The sequence below is a fragment of the Passer domesticus genome, chromosome 3 (genome assembly GCF_036417665.1).
Source record: "Passer domesticus isolate bPasDom1 chromosome 3, bPasDom1.hap1, whole genome shotgun sequence".
Lineage (NCBI taxonomy): Eukaryota > Metazoa > Chordata > Aves > Passeriformes > Passeridae > Passer > Passer domesticus.
Window position 1 is genome coordinate 73,674,049 of NC_087476.1, and position 23,719 is coordinate 73,697,767.

At 36.3% G+C, this 23,719-nt stretch overlaps 1 protein-coding gene across 5 annotated transcripts in view; it reads right to left on the minus strand.

The window, feature by feature from the left end:
• The window catches only part of SMOC2 (SPARC related modular calcium binding 2), a 140,271-nt gene that overhangs the window by 51,123 nt on the left and 65,429 nt on the right, over nucleotides 1-23,719 (minus strand). For 3 of the 5 annotated variants that reach the window (XM_064413955.1, XM_064413954.1, XM_064413953.1), the window contains exons 5-7: nucleotides 22,007-22,054; nucleotides 17,942-18,025; nucleotides 17,099-17,173 (exon numbers count right to left, since the gene is read on the minus strand). In XM_064413955.1, the coding sequence (XP_064270025.1) occupies nucleotides 17,099-17,173; nucleotides 17,942-18,025; nucleotides 22,007-22,054 (207 nt within the window). The remainder of the gene's footprint in view (nucleotides 1-17,098; nucleotides 17,174-17,941; nucleotides 18,026-22,006; nucleotides 22,055-23,719) is intronic. The other 2 variants (XM_064413957.1, XM_064413956.1) reach the window with 1 other exon arrangement.

A 23,719-nucleotide genomic window follows, 5' to 3' on the forward strand; every position in this document is an offset into this window, starting at 1 on the left:
AATATTTTATTGTACCATCCATGAAATGTGAGAGTGCAGTAAACCAAAAGCAGCATATTTTTTGTTGAATCTTTAACAGCAGTGCATGAAAGTGATAGCAAGCCTTTGTAAAGTATCAGGCATAATCCAAGGACTGTTTACACTCTATCTTCCTCAGCGGATATTTAAAAAGTACTTTTACACAAATCAAAAATCATTTAAAGCCAAATGGTCAATGACATGGCATCAGGCTTCACAATTAGAATGGAAAATATGGTCTTCTGAAGAGATGAGATCCCTCATCCTGCTTTTGCTCAATTAAAGGGAGATGTATTATCATCTCCAGGTGTTTTTGCTAGGCTTTGTTAACTTGGCTTCGCTAACATGAGAGAAGATAATGTGCAAATGACTGCCCCATTCTGCAAGGATACATCTGAAAGCAGTTATTTTCCAAATGGGATGAAATCTGATTTTCCCACATAAGCGAAAATATTGATACCTATTATTGTTACATACGGCTGCCTCATCCTGCCATGGCAGAGCAGCCCCACTGTGTTCAAACTGCAAAACCAACCAAACAAAAAAGTCATCACCCAAAATTGCAGTAAATGAAAATCACTGACTTGTCCCAAACAGAGTGGCTGGCTGGCCAGCTTGCTATAGCAATCTGAAGGCTCATTCATTAAACAAAATTGCGCAAAGCTATCATTCTTGCTTTATGAGTATATTGACCAGCAAATGTGAGTCTCCTGCCAGTGGAAAAATCTCTCATTTTTCAAGAGAGATTTGAAGTGAAAATAAAGCTGGTTCAGTTTTTCCATAGAGCTGTGAAAATTAAACTCTTTGCCAGGTAAGCTGAGGATACATATTTGTTTGAATAGCTGTACTAAAAATTAAAAACAAAATAGGCAAACAGGGGTGCCTAAATTCATACTTTGCCACTTAAATAACCCAGCCATCTTACACGAATGTTTATCTATCTAGCATTTTCCCTCCATGACAAAGAAGCTGTTTCTCTTCCCCATTTGGGAAACTGAGTGCGTGGACATGACTTGGGATATTTGATCTTAGGCACTCAAATAATTTTCCTTTCAGAGGTGTACAGTGGCATCTCTGGCTGCAGCCTGTGTCATGTTCCTGCTACTGGATCACACCGCTAATACTGTTGGCACCATGCAATGTTTTCCAGCCTTATTGCTTAACTCCTGCCTGAGGTGACTGCACTCCACCAACATTTAATTTTCTAAGTATCAACTCATTTCCACCTTACAGACAGAGCCCTCACTACATTTGCAGAAGCCAGCAGGAGCCAGGATGATTTCTGTTTTGTGGGAATACGATCTGAGATGCACAGTTTAAAAATGTGCAGATATGTTAAAAAAATATGAGAATGTTATTTTGAATTTTGGTAGGTCTCCTTTACATGTGTCAAAGCATCTTATAAAATGGTCAATACTGTCTGCACCTTTGTCTAATTCATAGCAGACTGGATGGGCATTACAAAATGGTAAGAATTTGGCCCTCTGGCACTGAGTAGGAATGAAGATACTAAACAGGCTCCTGAAACAGAAATGTTCCATTTTTTCTTAAGTATTTCAGGCAGTTACTTCAACAGCTATAATCAAAAGTTTATGCTACCATTGCCATTACCTCTCAGAGTAAACCTACTTGGATTAAACAATCCCAAAATTTAAAAAATGTAGTAATACTGAAAACATATTTAGACCCTTAAAAGCTAACCTATGACAGATGAATCAAAAACTTTTCTACTGTTTATTTCTTCTTCATTTCATCAAAGAGAAGGCTAGAACCTTCTGGCTGGAACTTAGAACCAGCATATTATTGCTCAACTCAAATTACAAGGACTGTGTTGTGCAATGAAAAATCTTTTAACAGAGCAAAAAACATATTCTCTAAGGTGGTAAGGTGGTATTACCTGTTGACGATATTGCTCCCAGAACTCTTCTTCTCAGTATGAGATTTTGCACCATGAAGACTGGTCAAATGGTAACTGCACTGCTTTAACCCTGCATAAAGCTGAAAGCTCATCTCAGATTAAAGGCTGTACCGGTCTTTGCCCCGCAGCACACTACATCCAAAGCACGCTATTTATATAGCACGTAGGATGTCAGTATTCATAACAGGAGAGCTCCAGGATTCAGAAAGAAGACTGTTTACTGATTTTGGCAAAGTTTTGTGTGCAATAAAAAGGATGAGCCAAAGAAGAGTAAAAGCCAGTAAGAATGTTCTAATATTAATTCTTTCAACTCCAATAACTTTTAATACAGTTTTATGTTGCTCTTTCTTTTCTTTTTTTCTTTTGTCATATGGCCATGGTTAAACAGTCTGTGCTTTGGTTTCAAGAGCAAAGACAAATCTTTGGCTTGGCTTTACCTTCAAACTTTGGAAAAAACCAAGGGCAATCTGAATTAAAAATAAAAATTCCAATTCCATCCCATTTTCATCTATTTTTTCAAAAAGAAATAGTTTTCTAAAGAGTATGCTAAATATGATGTGAGAGTGAAACATTGCTATGCTTTTGAAGAATGGGAGACCTACAGTCATATTGAAAAAGTCCAGGCCAAAATTTCTGCTCCAGTGAACTGGAACCATTCCATTGCATACAGTAGGGATCAACGGCAGAAAAGTTAGTCCTAAGAATATTCAGAACAATTTTAAAGGCTTCTTAGATAAGTAACATAGTAGCATAGTAGCATAGTAACAAAGCCTTTTGAACTAGAGAAATTAGAGTTTTAAAGTGTCTAAGGATCCTTAGTCTTTTACAATCTGTGATTACTTTATCATGATTAGTTTTGCTCAGAAGATCATTATTTTAAGTGTTTAACATGTCACACAAATGACCTGTATAAACAGTACGGGCCTTGCAAAAATGCTTCCAGCAATCTATTCTGTGTGAGAGTAAAGAGCAGGTTTCCCAAAGTGTTATTTTTCAAGGTGTTTGCTCGGTATTTCCAGCCCTTTCAGACCAGTTCCCATCTCGTCTCCCCACAGAGACATGTACAACTACCTCAAGCTACATTTATTTTGAAGCTCTCTACAACCAAGGAAGAAAATCCCTAGAAATACTAGTTTTGGCAGTACTGTTCAAACAAAACAGATTATAAATATTTAATTTTTACAATGAGTATCACAAGAAAGAGCAATGTTGACATTCAGTCACCTAATAAGGAAACGTTTTTATTATTGCTTACATGAAGAGAGTTCTGTTATTGTTTCTACATATAATGCATTGTATGCTTTGTGTTCTTTTTAATTTGGGAAAATTAAACATTTTTAATTTCTGGACAATAATGCAAAAGCAAGCTCACTGCATGATGCTCCCAGGAGGTTGTGAAGCTATTGCAATCAGAGCTGTCGCTAATTAAATCTGCCTCTTGTTACAAAGCATTTGGGGCCAAACCAATCGACCACTGGCATAATTAATGTAGCTCACAAGGGCCTTTAGCAGTACTTGTTTTCATTAATCATGAGGAACAAACACAGGCTAAGGAAGAGTGGAAAAGCCTGTGTATTTACAAACCTGCTTGCCTTGGGTCTCATTTGGAAACAACTACAGTACAGTCCCATGGCAAGTACCCTTGAACACTAGCAATTTTTCTTCATATATGTATGGACATCTTCATGAAGATAACTTGCAGGAGAAGACACAGGCTCTCTCTTGCATCAAAGGGCAAGCCTATCCTACTTTGCTTGTGTTCTACAATGCATATTTTACAATGACACAATGACAGGTATAGTTTGCAGAATGAAGGGGAGGAATCTTTAAAGTTATCAATCAGTTGCAAGGAAAAAGATGCAAATCCAATGTCATGATTTACATGACTGAGACACTAAGATCAACAAACAAAACAAAAGGCATGCAAAATTGAAAAAAAGAGTGCCTTTTCATTTAGAGAAATATCACTGTTTCAATTGGTCAATACAACACCTTTTTTTTCACTTCCACCTGCTATAATGCATAAGTCTGTAAAGCTCCGTATTGTATTCTATAGATGCTGTCTCAGCTATCTCTCTGATGAAACCTTTCTTCTGCTTGCATTGATCTGTCCAGACTGCAACACCCCTGCCCAAAGCAGAGCCAGGATTAGAGCCCTGGAGTTCCTGGCTAGCTGCCCTGAATGTAAGCAATGAAACCACACTGTTTCCCCCTACTAGCTGACATCAGATGTTTTCCCATACAATACTTTGTAGGCTGCTTAAGTCCCCACAATGATATCCTGAGGAAGTAATATTGGCACAAAATATAGTCCAAGACTCTGAGCACTAGTCAGTCAGACCAACAGCATTGGCATTTTGACACTTGTATGGAGTTTTATTTGAAAAACTCAAATGAATTTTCACAAAACCACTCAAAGCTTTGACTAAGGTGATGCATTCTTACTTAGGAAGCATTCTAACTTAGGATGAATTCTTATTTAGGAAGCATTGTTACTTAGAAGGGTACTGAATTAAGGCTGAAAATATATTTCACTAGCTTTAGGGTCAAACATCTAGTTGCTCCTACATTTTGGTATCCTTCAGTATCCTGAAGTGTGGATAACACAGCTGGACAAGGTATCTCTGTAAAGGTCTCTGACATCCTACACAGATAGGTAATAACACCTTTCCAAGTTGACTCAACCTAGGAGTCAAGCTCTCTCTCCTATTCTTTGCAATCACTGCTCAACTGGGTGCTCCTAAGAGCACTCAGCTTGGTTTTGGGGTCACTGTATTTTCAGAATACATCCTGCAAACTCATAGCAGGATCAACAGTCTTTATTTCCTGGTTATTCTCCTCATAAAGCCTCCAGTTTATGCCTCTCGTTGTCTTAGTTAAAAGGAGAATATAAAAGATTAGAGAGATGATAAATCAGTGTTACAAGAAATGTTAACCAGCATTTGAGATTGCACAATGATATCTAGGAAAAAACTAAGAAACAAGCAGTGAAGATCAGCTATTGACAGGAGAGAAAGAAGACTGCAAATAAAGGATTGTAAACATAATGGGAATTCTCTGTATGCAACCAACTTTGAGGATGAATAACAGAGACTATAGTAACATAACAAAAGTTAAGCTTAAATATAGTATTCTGATTCACAAACTTTTGTAATAATATAGGGAACGAAAAGACCTGAAGCAAGGCATTTTCCCTCTAGCCTTGCTGTTGACAGGGCGTGCTCTATATAGAAGCCACACACACCCATTTTGACAAGAGTATTGGAAAGGTATGTGCACCACGACATTCCTAGCACAATGTTTAGTTATGTGGCATATTCTCTGATGTGTGAAGGTATTTATGAATATTCAATTTTTCTGAATATAAATATGATTCAGTGTGCAAAACACATCATCTGGTGACAATTAAGTTGTATATAACCAATAATAAAGAGAAAATACTATTCAGCTGGCAATACCAGTGGAGTAGAGGAGCACTTGTACTGACAGCACATTCATTAAAGTAATTACAGAGGAATTACAGAAATGTAACAGCACCTGGATTATAGTGGACTGTCCTATTGTCACTGATTCAGGAGATTGATATACTACATACTGCCTACTTTAACAAGTGAGTGTGCACTGTGTTTCCAAGAGAAGCCATAACACCATCATCGGCCCTGTACCATTAATGTCCCCATAAAGAGAAAAATTAAAAAAAAAAATTGAAAGAAACGCTCCAGGCCTGATTGCCCTCTCTCCTCATAAGTCTTCCAGTGGTATTAGACTTGTAACTGCAGCAGAGCCACTCCTATTTACACTGCTCCGAGTAAAATGAGGCTTCATGCCTGCTAAAACTAAATCATCGCCTCCTACAGTAATTTTCTATTATTATATTGGACTGTTTAGCTAAAGGGATGAACTACAGGATGTGTGACTACATTACAAGTCACTGTTCTATACTAAAGTTGTTGGTAGGGAAATGGTAAGAAGTGACCTTTCAAACATTTATACTGATATTTTTGGCTTTGCTGCTCCTCTGTTGTGTCAATTCACAGGAACTTAAAATCACATCCCAAAAATTATCATAGATCGCTTTTAAAATCTGATTAGAAACTGCAAGAACAATGAAACTGTAAGTCTCTTAAACTAAGAGAAAACCAAACAGGAGAGCAATGAGATTAGCAATTTTCTCATTACCTTCTGGCAGTTTGAGATTATGACTTTAGCTACGTAATGGGAGTTTTAGGAAAATCAGAGAGAAAACAAGATCAGAACTTACTTAAATTACTCCTCCCCAAACCAGTTAGACAAGTAAGCAAAGAGAAAGCACCCCCACTTCCTTGCCAGCCAGAATAACGGGGCACAGGGATGTTCTGAAAGAGTAAACTGCATCCAAACAGTGTGGTCATGAGCCTCTGCAACTAATCCCACCTCTAACTCTGTTAGAAGTCTCCATTGTATCAGAGTATGTGGATCAATGTGGTAACCAACAGTCCTTTGTCAGTTCTTTCATCTTTTGGAATTTGCTTTAATACAGATGTGAAAGTTTGGCCTAATGACTGAAGGAGACACTCAACCCTTCCTATGATTTGAACTTGAACAGATCTTGCAATTCTGAACTATTTTTTTCTTGCAAAAACTTTACTTCAGATTTTGGAGGCACTTGAAGAGTTAATTTGACTTCATAGTCCTCTGCTTCCAGACAAAATATCAATGAGTTTGTTGCCCTGATCTAACTGGGTATACTGGAAAATAATTCAAGGGCATAAAAGTCACACATGTTTGAGGAATTTATGTATTTATAATGCATTCTAGCCCCACAAAAACTGCATCTAATAATTTCTTCAAATACAGGCCAATAAAAGTTATTTCATTTTGATACGATGTTTTTACTCAATGAGGAACAAAACTGGAAAGTTTAAATATCATTAAGATCTCACTGAAAAGCAATGGTACAATCACTGTTTAAATAGCAAGAACATAATTTTTTTTAGAACTTGTTATGACTATAATACAGTTGTTTGAAAAATCCTATTTTGACTGTCTGCTGAGAAACCAAGTATTTGAATAAAAATATGTTTTTCATTCAAAGTATTTCTTTTTGATAAAAAAGGGAACAAAACAAAACCCCTCAACAAGCTGTTTTTGTTGAATTTCACAGAGAACCACATAATACAAGATTAGTCAAGTGTCTGAGTTTATAAAATTGGGAGATTATTATTACATATACTGTTAGCCTAAGGACCCAGCCCTCAAAAAAGGAAGAACTAGTGAAGTTTTAAAATTACAGCTCCAACAAGACATTACAATGTACTGTCAAGATTTTGAGTTTTGAGCCAAAACCATTGAGTTATTTGAAGATATTTCAAATTGAATTTTTGTCTTGAAGAAGCACTTTTTTAGATGAAAATACATATATATATAAAACAAGTTCCCTAGTAAGTCATGTGTTTTCCACCGAAGACTGCATTTTCAACCAGTTTGGCATATTAAGCTTTCCCCTCTCTTTTGTCTTGTGTTTTGACCAAGAGAATTTAAGATTTGAAACTTAATTTACTGCCTTAATTGTATTTAAACATAGTTTTATTTGTGGATGAATGCAGATACTCACCCTGCTGTTTTTAAACTAAAACAGGTATTAAAAACTGCTTAATGAAAAACAGTGGTCTGTCTCTTCAACCACTGCTTCTTCTCCAGTAACACAGAAATCTAGTGCATTGTGGACACTATACTTTTATTATAATACTTTAATATTAATATTAATATTTTAATTATTATTACTATATTATTCCTAGGCAGTTATTCCTACACAGGGAAAACATAGTGCCTAACATTTGTCTGGAGCAGTCCTATTTGAGAGGTGACAGAGCACAATGTACAGAGTGCAGTAAAATGTAAAGCAAGCCAACAGTAGTTGGGGTATAGATGAGAAGATCTCAAAGTGGGTTTATGTACTTTAGCAACATAACTTGCCTACAAGAACTTCCCTTGCTCTGATGACCCTTGGTGTGGCTTTGAGCAGAAAGGAGGCTCTACATTGGAAACTGTAACTAACAAAAGAATCTAATGCATTGCATTAAGGACAGGTTAGGGTAAAGGATCCATCGATGATAGCATTAACCTTGGACTTTAACAGTCCATAAAAGCAGACACTGCTGTAAAGAGTCAGACTAATTGCAACAACTTCACTGCAGATATGTGGCCAATGCACAGATTTGGGGGTGAAATCCACCCATCACATAGAAGTCCCAGTAGGAGCTGAATTTCTCTTGCTTTTGTACCAAATGGAGAATACTAAAATTACTGATGAAGCCTCAAAAAGTTCCTGCATCATGTGGCAATTTGTTTACACAATTAAGGAAAAGCCAAGATATTTTTTTTTAATAATTAAGCAATGCATGAACTATAATACAAGCTGTCAGTCTCTTCAACAATTTTGTTCAGAGATACATGGCCTGGCAAATAAGAAATGTGGAATTCATATGTGATAAATCATCCCATTAAAAATCCCGCCAAATTTAAGCCACCATGACTAGCCTGATCTACCAAGGAACATTACATGGTCCTCCCACAGTCTGTATTTCCATTAACAACAGTCAGACCTTTTTTTGTGCAGATCAAGCAGTAGAATTCCACAGTCCATATAACTGGTTTTTGCTTCTTTTTCAGACAAAGTTTATTCAGTTACTGGAAAGGTAGATAGCTGGTTATTTGACTTATCCTGATAGAAAAAAAACTGCATCTCTGCATAGAACATGGACATTTTCTCCTAACTATCAGGTCACTGGATGATGATGGAATGCCTGGCACCTCTTACTGTTTACCCTGTTTAAGACCTATCTTCTACATACCACCCAGTAATGATAGTACAGCCATAGCCAGACACAGACTGTCTTGACTGAAAGTTTTATCTATTTCCGAGAAAGATTATGTCATTAGATATGATCCAATCTAATATGTTTCTGTGCATTAACATGATTTACATGATTTTTCATCTGCCACTAAAATACAGATCATTAACCTGGCATTCCTCTTAGGATTTATGGACATTATTGATGTTTTTATCATTATGCAATCTGATGTCTGGCAAACCATAGAAAGCTGTAGGCAGGTGGAGGAGTGCATGTCTGAAAACTAAAGGAGAACTTCAAGCAGTACTCTTTTGTCATTTACTTGCTGAAGAAAGTAATGTGATACAATTAAAATGGTCAGGAAAGATTACTATCTTTTGGCATCAAATTTTAACACATGCAGTAAAGCAGAAATTATCAGCTAGCCTTGCATAAAACAGATTTATTTTTTTCCTCCCCCCAGTGGGGGTCCAGTGAAGCCCTGGAACATCCTGAGGATAAAGAACATCAACTGGATGTAAAACAGAGCTCTTTTTCTAATGGTTTAGGATGGGAGGGTCTTCCCTTGTCGTGGGAGGAAAAAGATGAAAATGGCAGTGCTTGATCTTTTTTTAAGGTTTAGAACTAATATGTAAAATTAAAATGAAGATAAATGAAAATCCTTGTGAAAAGGATTATTAAAGATAGGACAGTTCTATAATAAGCATGATCCAACAGCCTATGAATTAAGAATGAATCATAATATACAAGCAGTGTGGGGAGGTCTGAAAAGTTTAATCTTCTTGGATGACTCTGAAAGAACTGAAAGAAAACAGCAATTTTCCTTTACCAATTTAGGTCAGGCAAGGCAAAACAAGGCAAGGAAGGGGACCAGAGTATGAAGAGGGATTTTGTTAACTGGTGAAGAACATGAAGAGGTTGAAGAGTACTGTTCCGTCTTGTAACAGGTAAATCAAGACTAGAGTATGCTTAAAAATTGCTGCTAAAAAGTAATTAAAATTCTCTATTAGGAACTAAGTCAACCATTTACTGATTGGCCCTAGTGATGTGAACATTCAGCAGTTTTAAGCTGTGAGTTTTTCAGCTGAGAGACGGTATCTTGCAACCAATATTCAGAAAGAATTCTACTCTAAAACTACTGTGGTTCTTGACAGAAAAACAACAGCAAATGAAGGAGAAGTAAAGAGAGCTACCTCCTACACTTTAAAATGTAACAGTAGTGCATATAACAAGTTGTTACAGTGCCTCACAGATCTCTCTCTCCAGCAGTTTCCTAACAATGCTAGTTTTAGAGTAAAATACAAATGAGAAATTATAGTTTGCTCCAAATAATTAAGTTCCTTCTTGAACTCTAAAGGGAACATTTAGTGAATCAGCTGCAAGAGTCAACATGAAGAGTCTGAGAAGGTCATAAGATTGTGTTTTGGAAGCTTCCAGTCTTCATCTGAGTATTTCTTACTAACATTCCATGCAATGCTTTTCTCTTTAATTGCCATGCACCACTTTGCTGAGAGAACAGGCCAAACAAAAATTGTTCTAGCAGCTCATGTCTTTCAGCACCCACAGATTTTACAAGGCCCAAAAGGTAGATCTATGGCTAACATAAAATATTTGGACTTGCTGTAGATGTCAGGAAATAATGCTAGTGCCTTTCTTTGTGTAGGGAACTGACCTGCAGATAAGCCCAAAGTAAAAAGTTCAGAGTAAAAATGTCTGGACTTGAACTTGTCTAAAATTTGGCAGAGACAGATTGCCCATTTGTTATGGACTGAGTTCCCATTGACAGAATCCCTGTGTTGATTTAATAGCTGATTGGGATGTTTGAAGATATTTAGAATCAATACTTGTGCCTTCTATTCTACTTTCAGGGTTTGAATTGACATTTTTAGGGTTTAAGCCAATTCCATTTCAGATACTCCAGATCAACAAACTTCTGTGCCAGAACATTACAGATCTCCAACAGGCTGTTATAATTTTAGCCCATGACAATGTCAGATACTCTAGGCATGACATGAATATACTTCAACAATTTATTACCACACTCTTGACTTTTCCAGCTATGGCTAATGACTGCATTTACAACACAAGCATTTAAAACACAATAAATTACCATGGTTGAGTGTGGCTCATACCTCACTAATTGTTGGAAAGAAACACTGTCTTTAGGGCTGAAATGAGCTGGTAACAGGCAAAAAGCTCCAGATTTTCTGTGTAATTCAGTGGTTTTCAATTACTGGACCACTTCTACTCAGGGTATTTCCCCATGCAAATCTACTTTATGTATTAATTTGAAGTCCATTTCTGAGTGTCCAATAAAGGCATATTATATTAAGAGCAAGCAGGCATCATCCTCACCTGCCGCTCCTTTAATGCCAAATACAAGTAAATTTGAGAATGGAAGACTAGCCAGGGTTCTGCAGGACAACACTCAACTTCCTAGGAACCCCTCCTGAAAAAGACAGGCAACAATCTTTTAAAATACTTTCTTTCCCCTCTTGTCTATGTTCTTTCTTCACTTTTTCATGATATCAGTTTTGATTTCCTTCTGTTATAACAGGCTTCATATCTCAAAATCTCCACATTGTGAAATAAGCCTAATTCAAAATACTTCTAGAAAACTTCTAATTATTTTTAATAAATATGTAAGTGGAAACATTCAACTGGATCTTAATTTTTCCTTGCTAGTTCACACAACTTCAACTGCAGGTAGTATATCTTCAGTGAACACTAAAAGCAACATCTGAAAAATGCAAAAATTAATGAGAATAAATAAAAAGTAACTGAGCTGTTACACAGTTTTCTGTCTCTAGGTTATTAATTTTCCTATGCTTAGAAAGGAATGGCTCTTAAAATTGATGTAATTGGGCAGACACATGAACTCTTACATTTATTTTCTTTGAAAGAAAATATTTTTTGGTTTTTTCTTTTTAATGCAAGTTTTTTTAACTTTGAGACTGACTTTTGTCAGGATAGGCAAAACAGTAAGAAGTTAGCTTGAGTTTGGAATGAACATGAGCATTGGAGTATGGAAAAAGATTTGTCTTGGTCCTTTCAGGAGGTGACTTTCAGGGAATGATCAATGCACCAGGATACCACTGGAACAATTGCCAATGAGACACAAAACAAGCAAGATAAGGAGACAGAAACCTCACTGACAACCAACATAGTTTCTATGTGAGAAAAACTCTAATGCACCAATGCTTTGAAGCTATCAGATGACATGGCAATAAAAACTGCATTCACCTCTTAGAATGTCACTCTGTCATATTAATCAGTCTTACTGGCACACTTTGCCAACAGATTCAGACTATACAGACAGATAAATGCAAGCAGCTATTTTGTATAGATATAGACACATAATTATCACTTTAGATTTCATTATTTTATTCTATTAAGAAAGTATTCTCACCAGACATCATACCAACTGCTTTCATTTGCATTTGCAGCCAGTCTATAATATATTGCTGTATGTGCAAATCAGTACTTTCCCAGATGGTGTTTTGAGAATGAAACTCCTGTTGAATTGAACTCTCTGGGACTAATTGATAAAATCTTGCAACAGATGTTTTAAGTCCTGAAAATTATAGTCTGTAGCAAAAAGGCAGCAATAAAACACAACTCCATTGCATCAGAAAATTTAATAAAAAGATATGTGTCCCTTTCACATGCACAAGGTGCTCTTCACACAGGTGAGGTAAAAAATTATCATGATGATGATTCTACATTACCAGAATATCCAGATTAAGGGGTTTGAAATCTTGCTACTCTTGAAATCACTAAAACCATAGTTTGAGGAGACAATTAATTGTGATTTAAGATTCTTCATTCTGGAGGAAAAATGTCATAATCTCATAAACCTGACCCTGCCTCAGAAGCCTTAATGGCAGATCAGGATTTTCTCTGGGTCAAGCCTCTTTTATGATGGATTATGAATGGCTTGTCCATTAGCACCTTATATGCTTAAAGCATATAAGCATAAAGATGGTAGAAATCACAGAGTTGGCACAAACACTGCATCACTTGTCTGTGTAGTTCAGATGAAATGTGAACTATTGGGTCAACAAAGAAAGGCAACAATTTCTTCCTCTCTTTTGTTTTCATCATACTGGTCATACTGGATTATCAACACAGCAAACACTAGTTTTACAACCCCTTTACAGTGCTCATTAAATGCACGATCAACAAATGTATGATCAATGAAAATATAAATCATTAGCACTAAGATACTATTACATATTTACAGAAACAGATGAAAGTATAAGAGAATAGAACTGAATAGTAAATAGATGAAACCAGCCAGGCACTAGAACAATATTCAAACATTTTTTTATCTTGTATTACATTATCACCAGAGTTTCTTAGGTCTTCATACCTGTAAAAGTATATTACAGGTTATGGATGACTTTTTCTTTCCTTTATTTGTAAAATTAATGAAATTTTACACTAAGTTTGGTTTATTCTGTAGTGTACAGATTCTACTGAGAAATTACTGAGTACTTTAAGAAACTTTTTTAACATTAAAAATGTTATCAGTTAAACTCATCCTATTTATTTCTCAGGAAAGTGCTCCCACAATAGGCTATTAGAAAATAATGGCTCTCAAATTCAAGCTAACAAAATGAATTTGAAGTTTCACTCGGCACTGTGAAAAGAATTAAACTGTGCTTTCTTAGTCTACACTCAAACACGAAAAATGGTGTACAACCTCTGAAAAATGTCACACTGTGTTCCCACGAATACCACAGGAATATAAATTGCTGATAGAGCAGATGCAGCAAGGAGAACCTAAGAGATTTACAGTCCATCCTGAGCTGTCCTCAGGGGACTGGATTTTCCCTGTTAGGTGATGGGAAAGTATCTGCACTGTCTTCTCCACTCACATAGTACCCGGATTTCCAACTGATACTGGTGTGGGAGTAAGTTTGCCTAAAGCACAGACACCTTAATATCAGCTACAGATCTGAACTAGTCACCATACCTAAATTCCTAGCAGGAATTTAGACCCTGAGTTTGCAGACACACAGCAGTGTAGGCTGCTGCATTTTGATGTCTTAATCAGAATCCATGTAGTCCCTTGTACAATGTTTTCTGTTTGTTTTCTATAGTTGTTGGTAAAATTCTAATTCTGTCAATCTGATATGGCAAATCCACAATATTTTCTGTTAAATGGAGCAAGAAATGAGGAGCATGGGGGTAGTCATAAAATATTTACAAAGGCACTGTGACATATGTATAAAATATCTCAGCAAAGCCTATTTTAGCAATGAGATGAATACTAGTCACCATGCCTAAACTAGTCTAAGTAGGGAAATAAAAAGTATTTCAGAAATCATCTTAAATGTACCAAAAGAGCTATTGAGATGTTTCTACTCAAAACAGCCAGTCTAAACAGAGCTATTGTAACATAATCCAGTGTTGATGGCATTTTTACCGGGAGTAAAGTTTTGTTCTCAAAAACTAATAGGTTAAATACCACTCCACAAATGCATTAAGTGAAGGCAAAGGCCTATTTCTCTGAGCCAACAAAAAGAACATACAGTAGAAGGCATTATAGAACATGGATATATAATCCACTAATTTCATGCCTTGCATCTGTGAGTCTTGCATATGCCATTACTCTGTGCTAAATTAATTTAGGCTCATTCAGTCAAATGAATGCACCAGAGGACTAATATAAACTAGAATTTCCTGAGCCATTATTTTCTATATTTCAAAACCTAAAATAGTTTATGCTGATTTTACTAGCTCATTGTAACTGGCAGGTCATTTGCAGAATAGTAAAAGCAAACCACTTCATGAGGGGTAAAACAAATTTAATGTATTAATTTGTGACCTTAACTCACAAAAACTTTTTCCTGAGGAGATTGATTTCTCAGCTCAAGTTTGTAGATGACATATTGATCATGATACATTAGAACATATATTCAAGTAAAAACTCGCAAGAAGAAAGCAGTACAAACTAAAATAGTAAGTTGTTAAATAGAATATTAGTATCTTGCCTGAAATTTTGTCTTTTTTTAGTTATATTCTATAGGCAAAGCTAGATGATAGTGTTATTTGCACCTCAAGAATTTCTTTGACAGCACTAGGATTACTATAGAAAAACAAAGGAAAATTTAGCCCATTATTAATAAATTTGGCTTCATGTTTTGTTTTATAAATACAGTTCCTATGCAGAGATAAATTTTCCTCAGACAAATACTTTTCAATAAGCTTTCTGATGTTTTTATGACCAAGTCTGAATCAGAGTTTACTAAGCTAACTGAGTGAAGAAGACATCTATATTTATCCTTTATATTGAAGCCTGGAAGTGGGAAGACAGCAAATTTACAATCCACTGGGTTCAGTGGCAAGGCCTTTCCTGCTCTGTACACATAACTGTGCAGAGGTGATTCTCTGTGGGTGTTCCCAAAAGCCTTGGCACCACTCTGAGTGGTAATAAGTGGAAAATATTACTCTTTTTTCTTTTTTTTTTCAAGACCTTAAAAACCTGCCTACAACAATCAGTGAGGACACTGTTTGTAGCACCTGGATTCACCTTGATTGATTATGTCAATCTGGCACATTAGATATAGCTACAAATTACAGGAAGATTTGCTGCAGAGTACCTCCTGAAGTAATTCTGCTAGCCTGGGTATGTTAACCCTGTCGTGAGCAAGTCCTGCTGTTAGCAAATCTAACATAATCATGATTTTGAGGTTGGGCTAGGAGTCACAACACAGGTAAGCTATGCTTGTGATTCCTCTTCTTTTGTAAATGTGTTTTTAGATGGACTGGAGGTTATCAGTTCCCAGAAATAAACCCACCTTTTTTTTTTTGTCTTTGTGTATGCACTTGTGTGTGTGTGTGTGTGTGTGTGTGTGTGTGTGTGTGTGTGTGTATGTGTGTGTATGTTGAAGCTTTGGCAGCTACACTGCAAACTCAAAAAGTCTTACTTTAGACTCTAGCACTGTAAAAATTAAACAAATACTCCTAACAGTGACAAATTTCTATAGACATATTTTAATCTACAGAAATCCCACAGGAATTCTGTTCTTGCCTACACTGACTAAAGAAATGAAAAATTAAATCTCCAGCATGAAAAGTATTTGCTTCAAACTCTTGCCTACACTGTTTAAGGTCCTTCCCTTTAGTGCCTACTGGAAAATCAAGGAGAGAAAAAATTATTAATAATTATTGCACTCATGATAAAAATAGCTTGCATAAAGAAATCTTTAAACCTTTTAGCATCTTGCTTTCTTCTTATGATGATTGTTTGTCTTTTCTAAATGCTTTTGGCTCTCATTTCAGTAAAATACTTAAGCACAGTACTTAATGTAAAGCATAGCCTCAATGTCTTCTGGATTTGAAGCGTGTTTTGGGGTGATTTACTGAATCATAGCCTACATCATTAATATTTCCTTTTAAACTATACATTTTTCTACAGAAATAAAACCCAGGAATATTCTCTAAAGTTTATTCCACTGAAAGGAAGCAGCAATGAGAAAGGCATCAAAATTTATCATCCACCAAAGCACTGAATTTATCTGAATACTCTAGAGAATTCAGTCTTAGGACATTCATCTAAGACCAAGGTGTACTGCAGTAAACAGCATCTTCCGTGCAAAGGTTTTATTACTATTTCTTGCAGCTTCACAACGGGATCTCAGACCTAAACAGTTTCCAGATTGTTTTCTTGGCATTTTCATGGAAGACAGAATAAAAGGTAACATTCCTAGTCCAGGTTTAAAAATCTCTATTCTAAACAATGATGAAAATAAGTAGAGCCAGAATTCCACAATTATTTTTTAAAAAGCAACATAATTAATTCACAACAAAACAGTGATCAGTTTGTAAATAACAGGTAACTGATGTAGTAAAAAGCAGGTAACACTGTCTTTCCAATTCCTGCTCACTAAAAGCTGGCTTCTGATGGGAGTTTGCTTCTTTTCAGATTTGTCTCCTATGATTTACCACCAAACAGTAATCCACACTGTCGTTTCACAAGCACCTTCTTGCTACATATCACCCAAAAATAAGCAGATAACAAAGAGGAAGATAATTTAAAAGAATGTAAAAAATAAATGTCTGACCCACTAAACACATGTAAATAGGTATGAACCAGAGTCTTCAGTGGACTAATACAATTTTTGCCAAGTAAAGCCTGGCCAAAAGTACTTCTCTATAAAGGAATGTATAATGCATGAGCTCAGTAAATCATCACCATTGCAAATCATTCAGGCACTATCATACAATGAGAGTGGAAGCATGATGGATGATTCATATGCAGGGTGGTTCATTCATACCTTCAGAGGTGCTTTGCAAAGTAAAGATGACCTAAGTTTCTTACCTGAGCTTTTATTGGTTTTGTTCTGTCTACTCTTTACTTGTTCAGTCCATAAGGTAGGATAACGAGAAGCTATATCTAGAAAAAAAAAGGCAACAGAAAAAGCTTGATAAATGTTAACATTTTTAAAATTTATTACCAACTGAATAGGGGCCAGTTTTAAAGAAACATGGATCTTAAAAAATAGTCACATTGGTTTATATTAGGGCAGTTAAGACTATTATTCATGCAAAGGCATGAATAGTCCTTTCCTTATTCTATTTGTACAAAAGATTTTTCAATAAAAGTTCAATAAACACTTTTAATGAAAATTAGGTTTAATTAAAATAAAAATGTTCTACTCTGGACCCAAAATATATAATGGCTGCAGACCCAAATTCTGCAAGATTAGCAGTGAGTGATAAGGCAGCCACAACATAGGACTATTATTGCTTGGCAATTGACTTCTCCAGAGGCAAGCTTCACAACACATCAGCCTTTACAGTGATATTACTAGTCATTATGCCGAGGACAGAATTTACCCTTCGACTTGTTTATTTCAACATAGAGTTCTAATCTGCACTTTGGCTCAAGTTTAAAAGCTGTGTCTGCCCTCAGTCGCAACAATTAAAATTGCTGATGTTGGTCTCCACACGTAAAGTCTCATCTCCAGACTATCATACAAAATTCACTGCCTGCAAGACTCTATTGTGTTTGTTGTCTTTGTTGTTCCTAAAAAAAAGAACAGATATTTGCAATTTCTTGCAACCACGCCAGCAGTTGTAGATACTCCCAGGATGTCATTTTATGCTGTGGAATACAGTCCATAACTGCCCAGTTTAATACCATGCTGTTAAATTCACTCACCTTCTTCATCACCTTGAGGCTGAGTCTCCAGCGCAGGAGCTGAGGCATCATCTGAATTCAGAATGGAAAAGATTTGCAAGGAGACTACAATTATGAGAGTAAGCTAAATAAGTGTACATACATGATTGAAAATAATGATTTGCACATAGCCCCGGCCAGTAAACAATATAAACATTCTTTATAGGCAGTAGACAGCACAGATTTATTACATATACAGACTATGTTTTATAAATGGATGGGGTCTGAGGTCATGGATGATGAATTTATTGCAAGTTCTTTGGTGATGCATGATGTGATCAGGTTGCTCTCTGGAGTGTAATTCTTCACTTCTAATATGCACACTGATACCTATAGATTATAAATCAATTATAAATGAAAAATCAGCATTTCTAAAGTAATAATTAGATAAATGTATAGAAGGACTGAGACCTGTGAAATCAAAAACAGTCTAGAGGGAATGAGTGGCTGCAGACACCTTAAAATCAAAGGGTTTTTTAAGCACAGCAGGATCTATTTAAGAATCAAGTTGATTTATAAGTGAGATTCACAGATTATATAACCAGAATATTGTTTGCACAACTGTTATCCTCTGGTCAGCATTCTCCACCCACCCACTACCAACCATTACTGCAAGAAATGAGGAAGGGAAAATTACAGAAAGTAAGACAAGAAGACATGAGTCATTTTAGGTTCAGTAAAACACTGTGGATGTAGTGCTGGAAGAGAAAAATTAAATATAAAAAAACTATTTAAACAAGCTTTTGCTAAACAGTGGTACCAAAAAACCATCTTTAGTTTATTATGTTTTTGTTATTTAAAACTATTGCAGATGTGGGGAAAATATGACTCAGGAGGCAATGCTAGTACATATTTTACAGTCATATTTTCCTGTGGCAAGGAGCTAACTCCAAGACCAAGGTGTACTGCAGTAAACAGCATCTTCCGTGCAAAGGTTTTATTACTATTTCTTGCAGTCTCACAATTGGATTTCAGACCTAAACTGTTTCCAGATTGTTTTCCTGGCATTTTCATGGAAGACAGAATCAACAGTAACTGAGAAGCTGCTTATGGCATGTAGCCTTACCTGGGTAACAAGGGAGAAGCAGCTTTTAGGTTAACACACTATCTCTTTCCTTTCCTTCTTGCTAGTGCAATTCCAAGAGTCTCCTATTCTCTTTGCTATCACCATCACTGTTTGGGGCATTTTTAAGTCTGTGCTGTCTTTAAATCATGCAAAATGTTTGGGGTCACTCTGACCTTGTCCTCTAAGGGTCACAGTCTAGGTCACAGCAAATACTGATACCAAGTAGATACTGAGAGCAGGTAAAACCAAATTTCCAGCCATGGAATAGTGATCTTTATACAAAACCAAAGCAGCAGCAACGGGAGCTTATTTTCAATGCAAATTATCTAACCAAGGCATAAGGAGATTTCTTTTAAGAGTGCTCGTTCTTCATGTCCACACAATGGCAATGGCAGGATTCTTTGCTTCAATGTTATGAAAGACTGTCACTCTGCATTAGTTTTGCTGGCATTTCTGTGGTGTCCTCTGGGTGGTAGAATAAGACCATTGATTAATTTCAGAGAGGCCATCAAGCATCCTAGTGTACAGAAAATCAAGACATATATTTAGATGATCAGTCTGTATGTGATTCAGGAAACCCACTATTTCAGAAGGTAACTTATGGTAGGCAGATATTACCCAGAGCTAAGCCAGAAATTTGGTCTGCATTTAAATGACTTTTCTAATAATCTTTTGGTACACAATTTCAGTTTGTGTAATCTTATGGAATTACCTGAAATTCAGCATAATGCTGCAACTCAGTGATAATCACCCCAATCAAAATTAGCCTCCTGAACTTTGTTCAAGCAGCATTTAAAACAGTTTTGGTCCTGTTTTTGTTGTAATACAACAAATGTTTAACGATTGATATGAATTAGATATCGCACAGACTAATTGCACAATTCTCTCTGGCTGGCACATGCATAGCAGTCCATATATTTAAACATAAACTTGTTTAAATTCTGTTTGCTCTCAGAGTTCAGTGACCAAGAACACAGTCCTGCAGTGAGTTAAGAATCAGAAAAAAGGGATGTGATCCCAACTCCGACACCTGTGATTTTCAGAGTATAAATATTTTCCTTGGATAGAGGAAAGAACTGTGTAGCCAGAGAACATACTTAAAGGAATAAATTTTAAGCTTCATTTCTGTTCAGTTTAATGTTTCAATTTACAAACATGCTAACAAAGCCCCTGATCTCCAATATCTGCAGCTGGAAGTTTTCTTTCAGTATTGGAATACCCAGAGAAAGCAAGATGCACAAGTACAACAGATATGGGTCACCAGCTCCCTATCTATGAGACATCTTGGAAGGGAAGACTGTCTGAAGTTAAGTCTATGCTGTCTCTTGAGGAGAGTCCTCAAGACCACACCTTGAAGGTCTGAAGCATGTCCTCTGGAGCACTGAGAACACTGTGAACCAGCCTAAGTTTGCTGGGCTACAATATGGGCAGACACTCATGGTTGCTCCACAGGAACATGCAGAGGAAAGAGCAGAGAGTGTTATGGTTGCTGCAAAAACTACTACAATGCCCTTGCAAGCTGAGCTACAAAATATGTTTTACTACACTGGCTGTGAAGCCGAAGCACAGGTCCTTAACTCAGATAGATGTATGATCCTGGTCCCTACTCTGTGAGAGTCCCTAAAGAATTTGGGAAGTCTTTGACAACACTACCTTATTTAAATCATAAGTCAGTGACCGTGTGGAAGAAGGGTGAGGAGAGGAAGAAAGCAGTGTTTGAGAAGAAGCAGGGACCACCTGGGAACCAGATCAGAAGCCTTTAATGCTGCAGGCTTGTGCTGGAGAACAAAAACCAGGCATGAGTAAAATGCAATCATGTCACTTAAGACACAAATATACTTGGTAAGAAGGGAGATTTGATAAGCTGTGTTCATTTCCCTGTTCTATGACTGTTCATTCAGCGTTCAGTAGTTCAGCCATCACAGCCACAAACAAAAATAAAGGATACCAATCAAGTTTTATATATGGTATAGTTCATTCAGTTCAAAGCTGAAAATCAAAGTCCAGACCTGAAGAAAATGGGCAACATGCGATTAGTGGAACCTGCAATTTTTCTGGAAATACATGAAGGACAAATTTTTCAGTACTTTGTAATAATTAGCCTTAAAGAAGTACTGATTCTTTTAGCCCAACAGCACTATAGTTTATTTCAATGTTAGGTTTATTGCAATGCTGCAAAAGTGCCTGTAAAAAAATGCAGTTATATTTACCATGCACCAAACAGAGAGGCATTAACATTAGAACAAAAATGAGTAACTTCTTTAAAATTAATTTATGCAGTGTAACTGATGGAACTATTCAGTATGTTGTTTTCAGCTGAATCTAAAATTCTTTCAAGTGTTTGGAGAGTGTTAACTTTTGTTTAGAACATAGATATCTCATTCATTTTTGTCTACAAGCTATGTCATATTCACATTAGATTTTGTTTTGCCAAAAAGATATACATCATGACCTATATCAAAAAAGAACAATTTTCTGGCCACAAATATAAGCCATCAGACGAATTAATCAAAATATTAAGCCAAGTGCTGGGTCCAAGATGACTCAAGCACTGATTGCTGTGGAAATAAAGTGAGAACTCGAGTTCTCAAGATTTTGGGACTGCAGAATGCTGTCTTTATCAAACAGACAGAATAATCTGTCCTCCAGAAAAAGCAAAAAGTATGGGAAAATATTTCAGAGTATAGAATTTGGAAGGAAAGTTGTTGTCCAAACAGCACTGAATTGCAAAGTCTATAGGACTGAGACTAGAAAAATATAGTGTCTGTGCATACATATATATATGTATATATATGTTTATACTTATAAGTTTACTAAATATCTGCAATGCAAATATAAAATTAATAATGAACATGCATATATTACATATGCAGCTACAATACATCGTAAATTTATATTGATAATTTAAATATATGGAAAACCACAGCAGCGTATCCCACAGCAATTTTAGCTCCTATTTAAAGGCCAACTAAGATATTTACCTGTTTTGCCTGCACCTTCTCGTTGTGGCAGCTTCTCACTCACTGAACCTACAATTGGAAAAAGGAATTAACCAGAAAAATATTATTTTCAGTTCTAATATGCCATCTAGGAAACACAGTTCTGCGTTAATGATTCGTTTTTGTATATTACAGTAATAAATAGCAGCAAATTCTTCCTCGCAAACCAAAGGTTTTAGCTTTGCCTGACCTCTACATTTGTGCACAATCCATACACTGCCAGACTCCACTTTTTGGCCAACACAAGACCTGAGGAAAAGGTAGCATTAAACACTACACAGATACAAGTCCAAGAACATGCTCATGTGCTGCAGGATGACCCTTTCCCTTCCCCACTGCCCCAGCAAGGACAGGTTCTGCAAGAAGGAACATCACCCCAGAACCACTCCTTTGTTGTCCCTCATACAGGGCAGCTCTCTACCTCTGCTCAGTTTTGCCCTCACACCTTAGATGCTTTGAGGGGCTTTTTCAGCCTCTAGGCCAGGCCTAGCTCAGATTAAAAACTATCCTTTTCTGTTTTAAAGGCCTCACACAAAACCTTGTGAAAATCCTGTGGTGGTGTGGCAAAGTGTTTATGTCCTGGAGGGACACAGAACCTTAACTTGAGCCTGAGCCTGAGCTTGAGCTGGGCTCATGACTCATCCCCAGAGCTGTGGCCCATGGGAGAAGACACAGTAGAGGTGAGAAGGGAGTCAAGAAGATTATAAGAGATGGGCTTTCACAGCTTATTCTACCAGTCTGGACTCCAACTCAGCACAGAATCCAGCCTTACTTTCAAGCCATCAAAAAATGGAGAGTCCACTAATTTTCTTAGTAGTTTTTCAAGGGGGCACTTGTCCTTAGGATTTAAAAATAGAAATCCTTCCTTATTTCTTGCTTATGCACTATTTCCATATTTATGATTCTAATTACTAGACACTTAACAATTTATCTGTCTCTGCTGCATTGAAAACCACCTTTAAAAGTGGTATTTTTCTCTCTGAAGAGCAAGAGGGACTGATCAAATCTTAAAAACATGAAGTCTTTCCATTCTTAAAATACAGTCTCTTCTTACACACACCTGCTATAATTAAAAGAAAAAATTCTGAAAAATATGTATGTGAAATAATTTAGTTGCTTTAATTTTCTTAATTTATTAAGTTATTGGAATAACTACGATGACTGTGTTAAAAAAAAAAAAAAAAAAAAGGAAACCCAAACCTTGCAGCACAATACCTGTGTTCTAAAAGGACAATCTAAATAAGAGAACCCACTAAATCACAGGCCTTGCTTACCATGTTGAACTGATGGTTACTTCAGCAGGAAGTTTAGACAAGGAGTCTGCCAGAGAGGAGATGCCTGACATTACAAATCAGCCCTGCTGATTTTAAAGCCTCCATGAAAGAATACATGGCATTGCAACCAAGATAGTAACCTACTGATGGATTCAACTCTTAATACAGCTTTATATATCCAATTTACAGCTTTATATATTCATATTAAAATATTCTTGTTTAGACTTGTCCTTTTATGACAATAGTGTATTTTAATATATTTTCATTATATAATATTTGAATCACCAGAAATTGAATAAACTTAGTGATGCATCAGTATTAATTGAGGCAAGAAGAAAGTCACTATCATTATAGGAGTTATATCCAAGGGTGTTTGGGATAGCTTGTCCTACAAGGGCTCCAACACTAATCCATGTTGTTC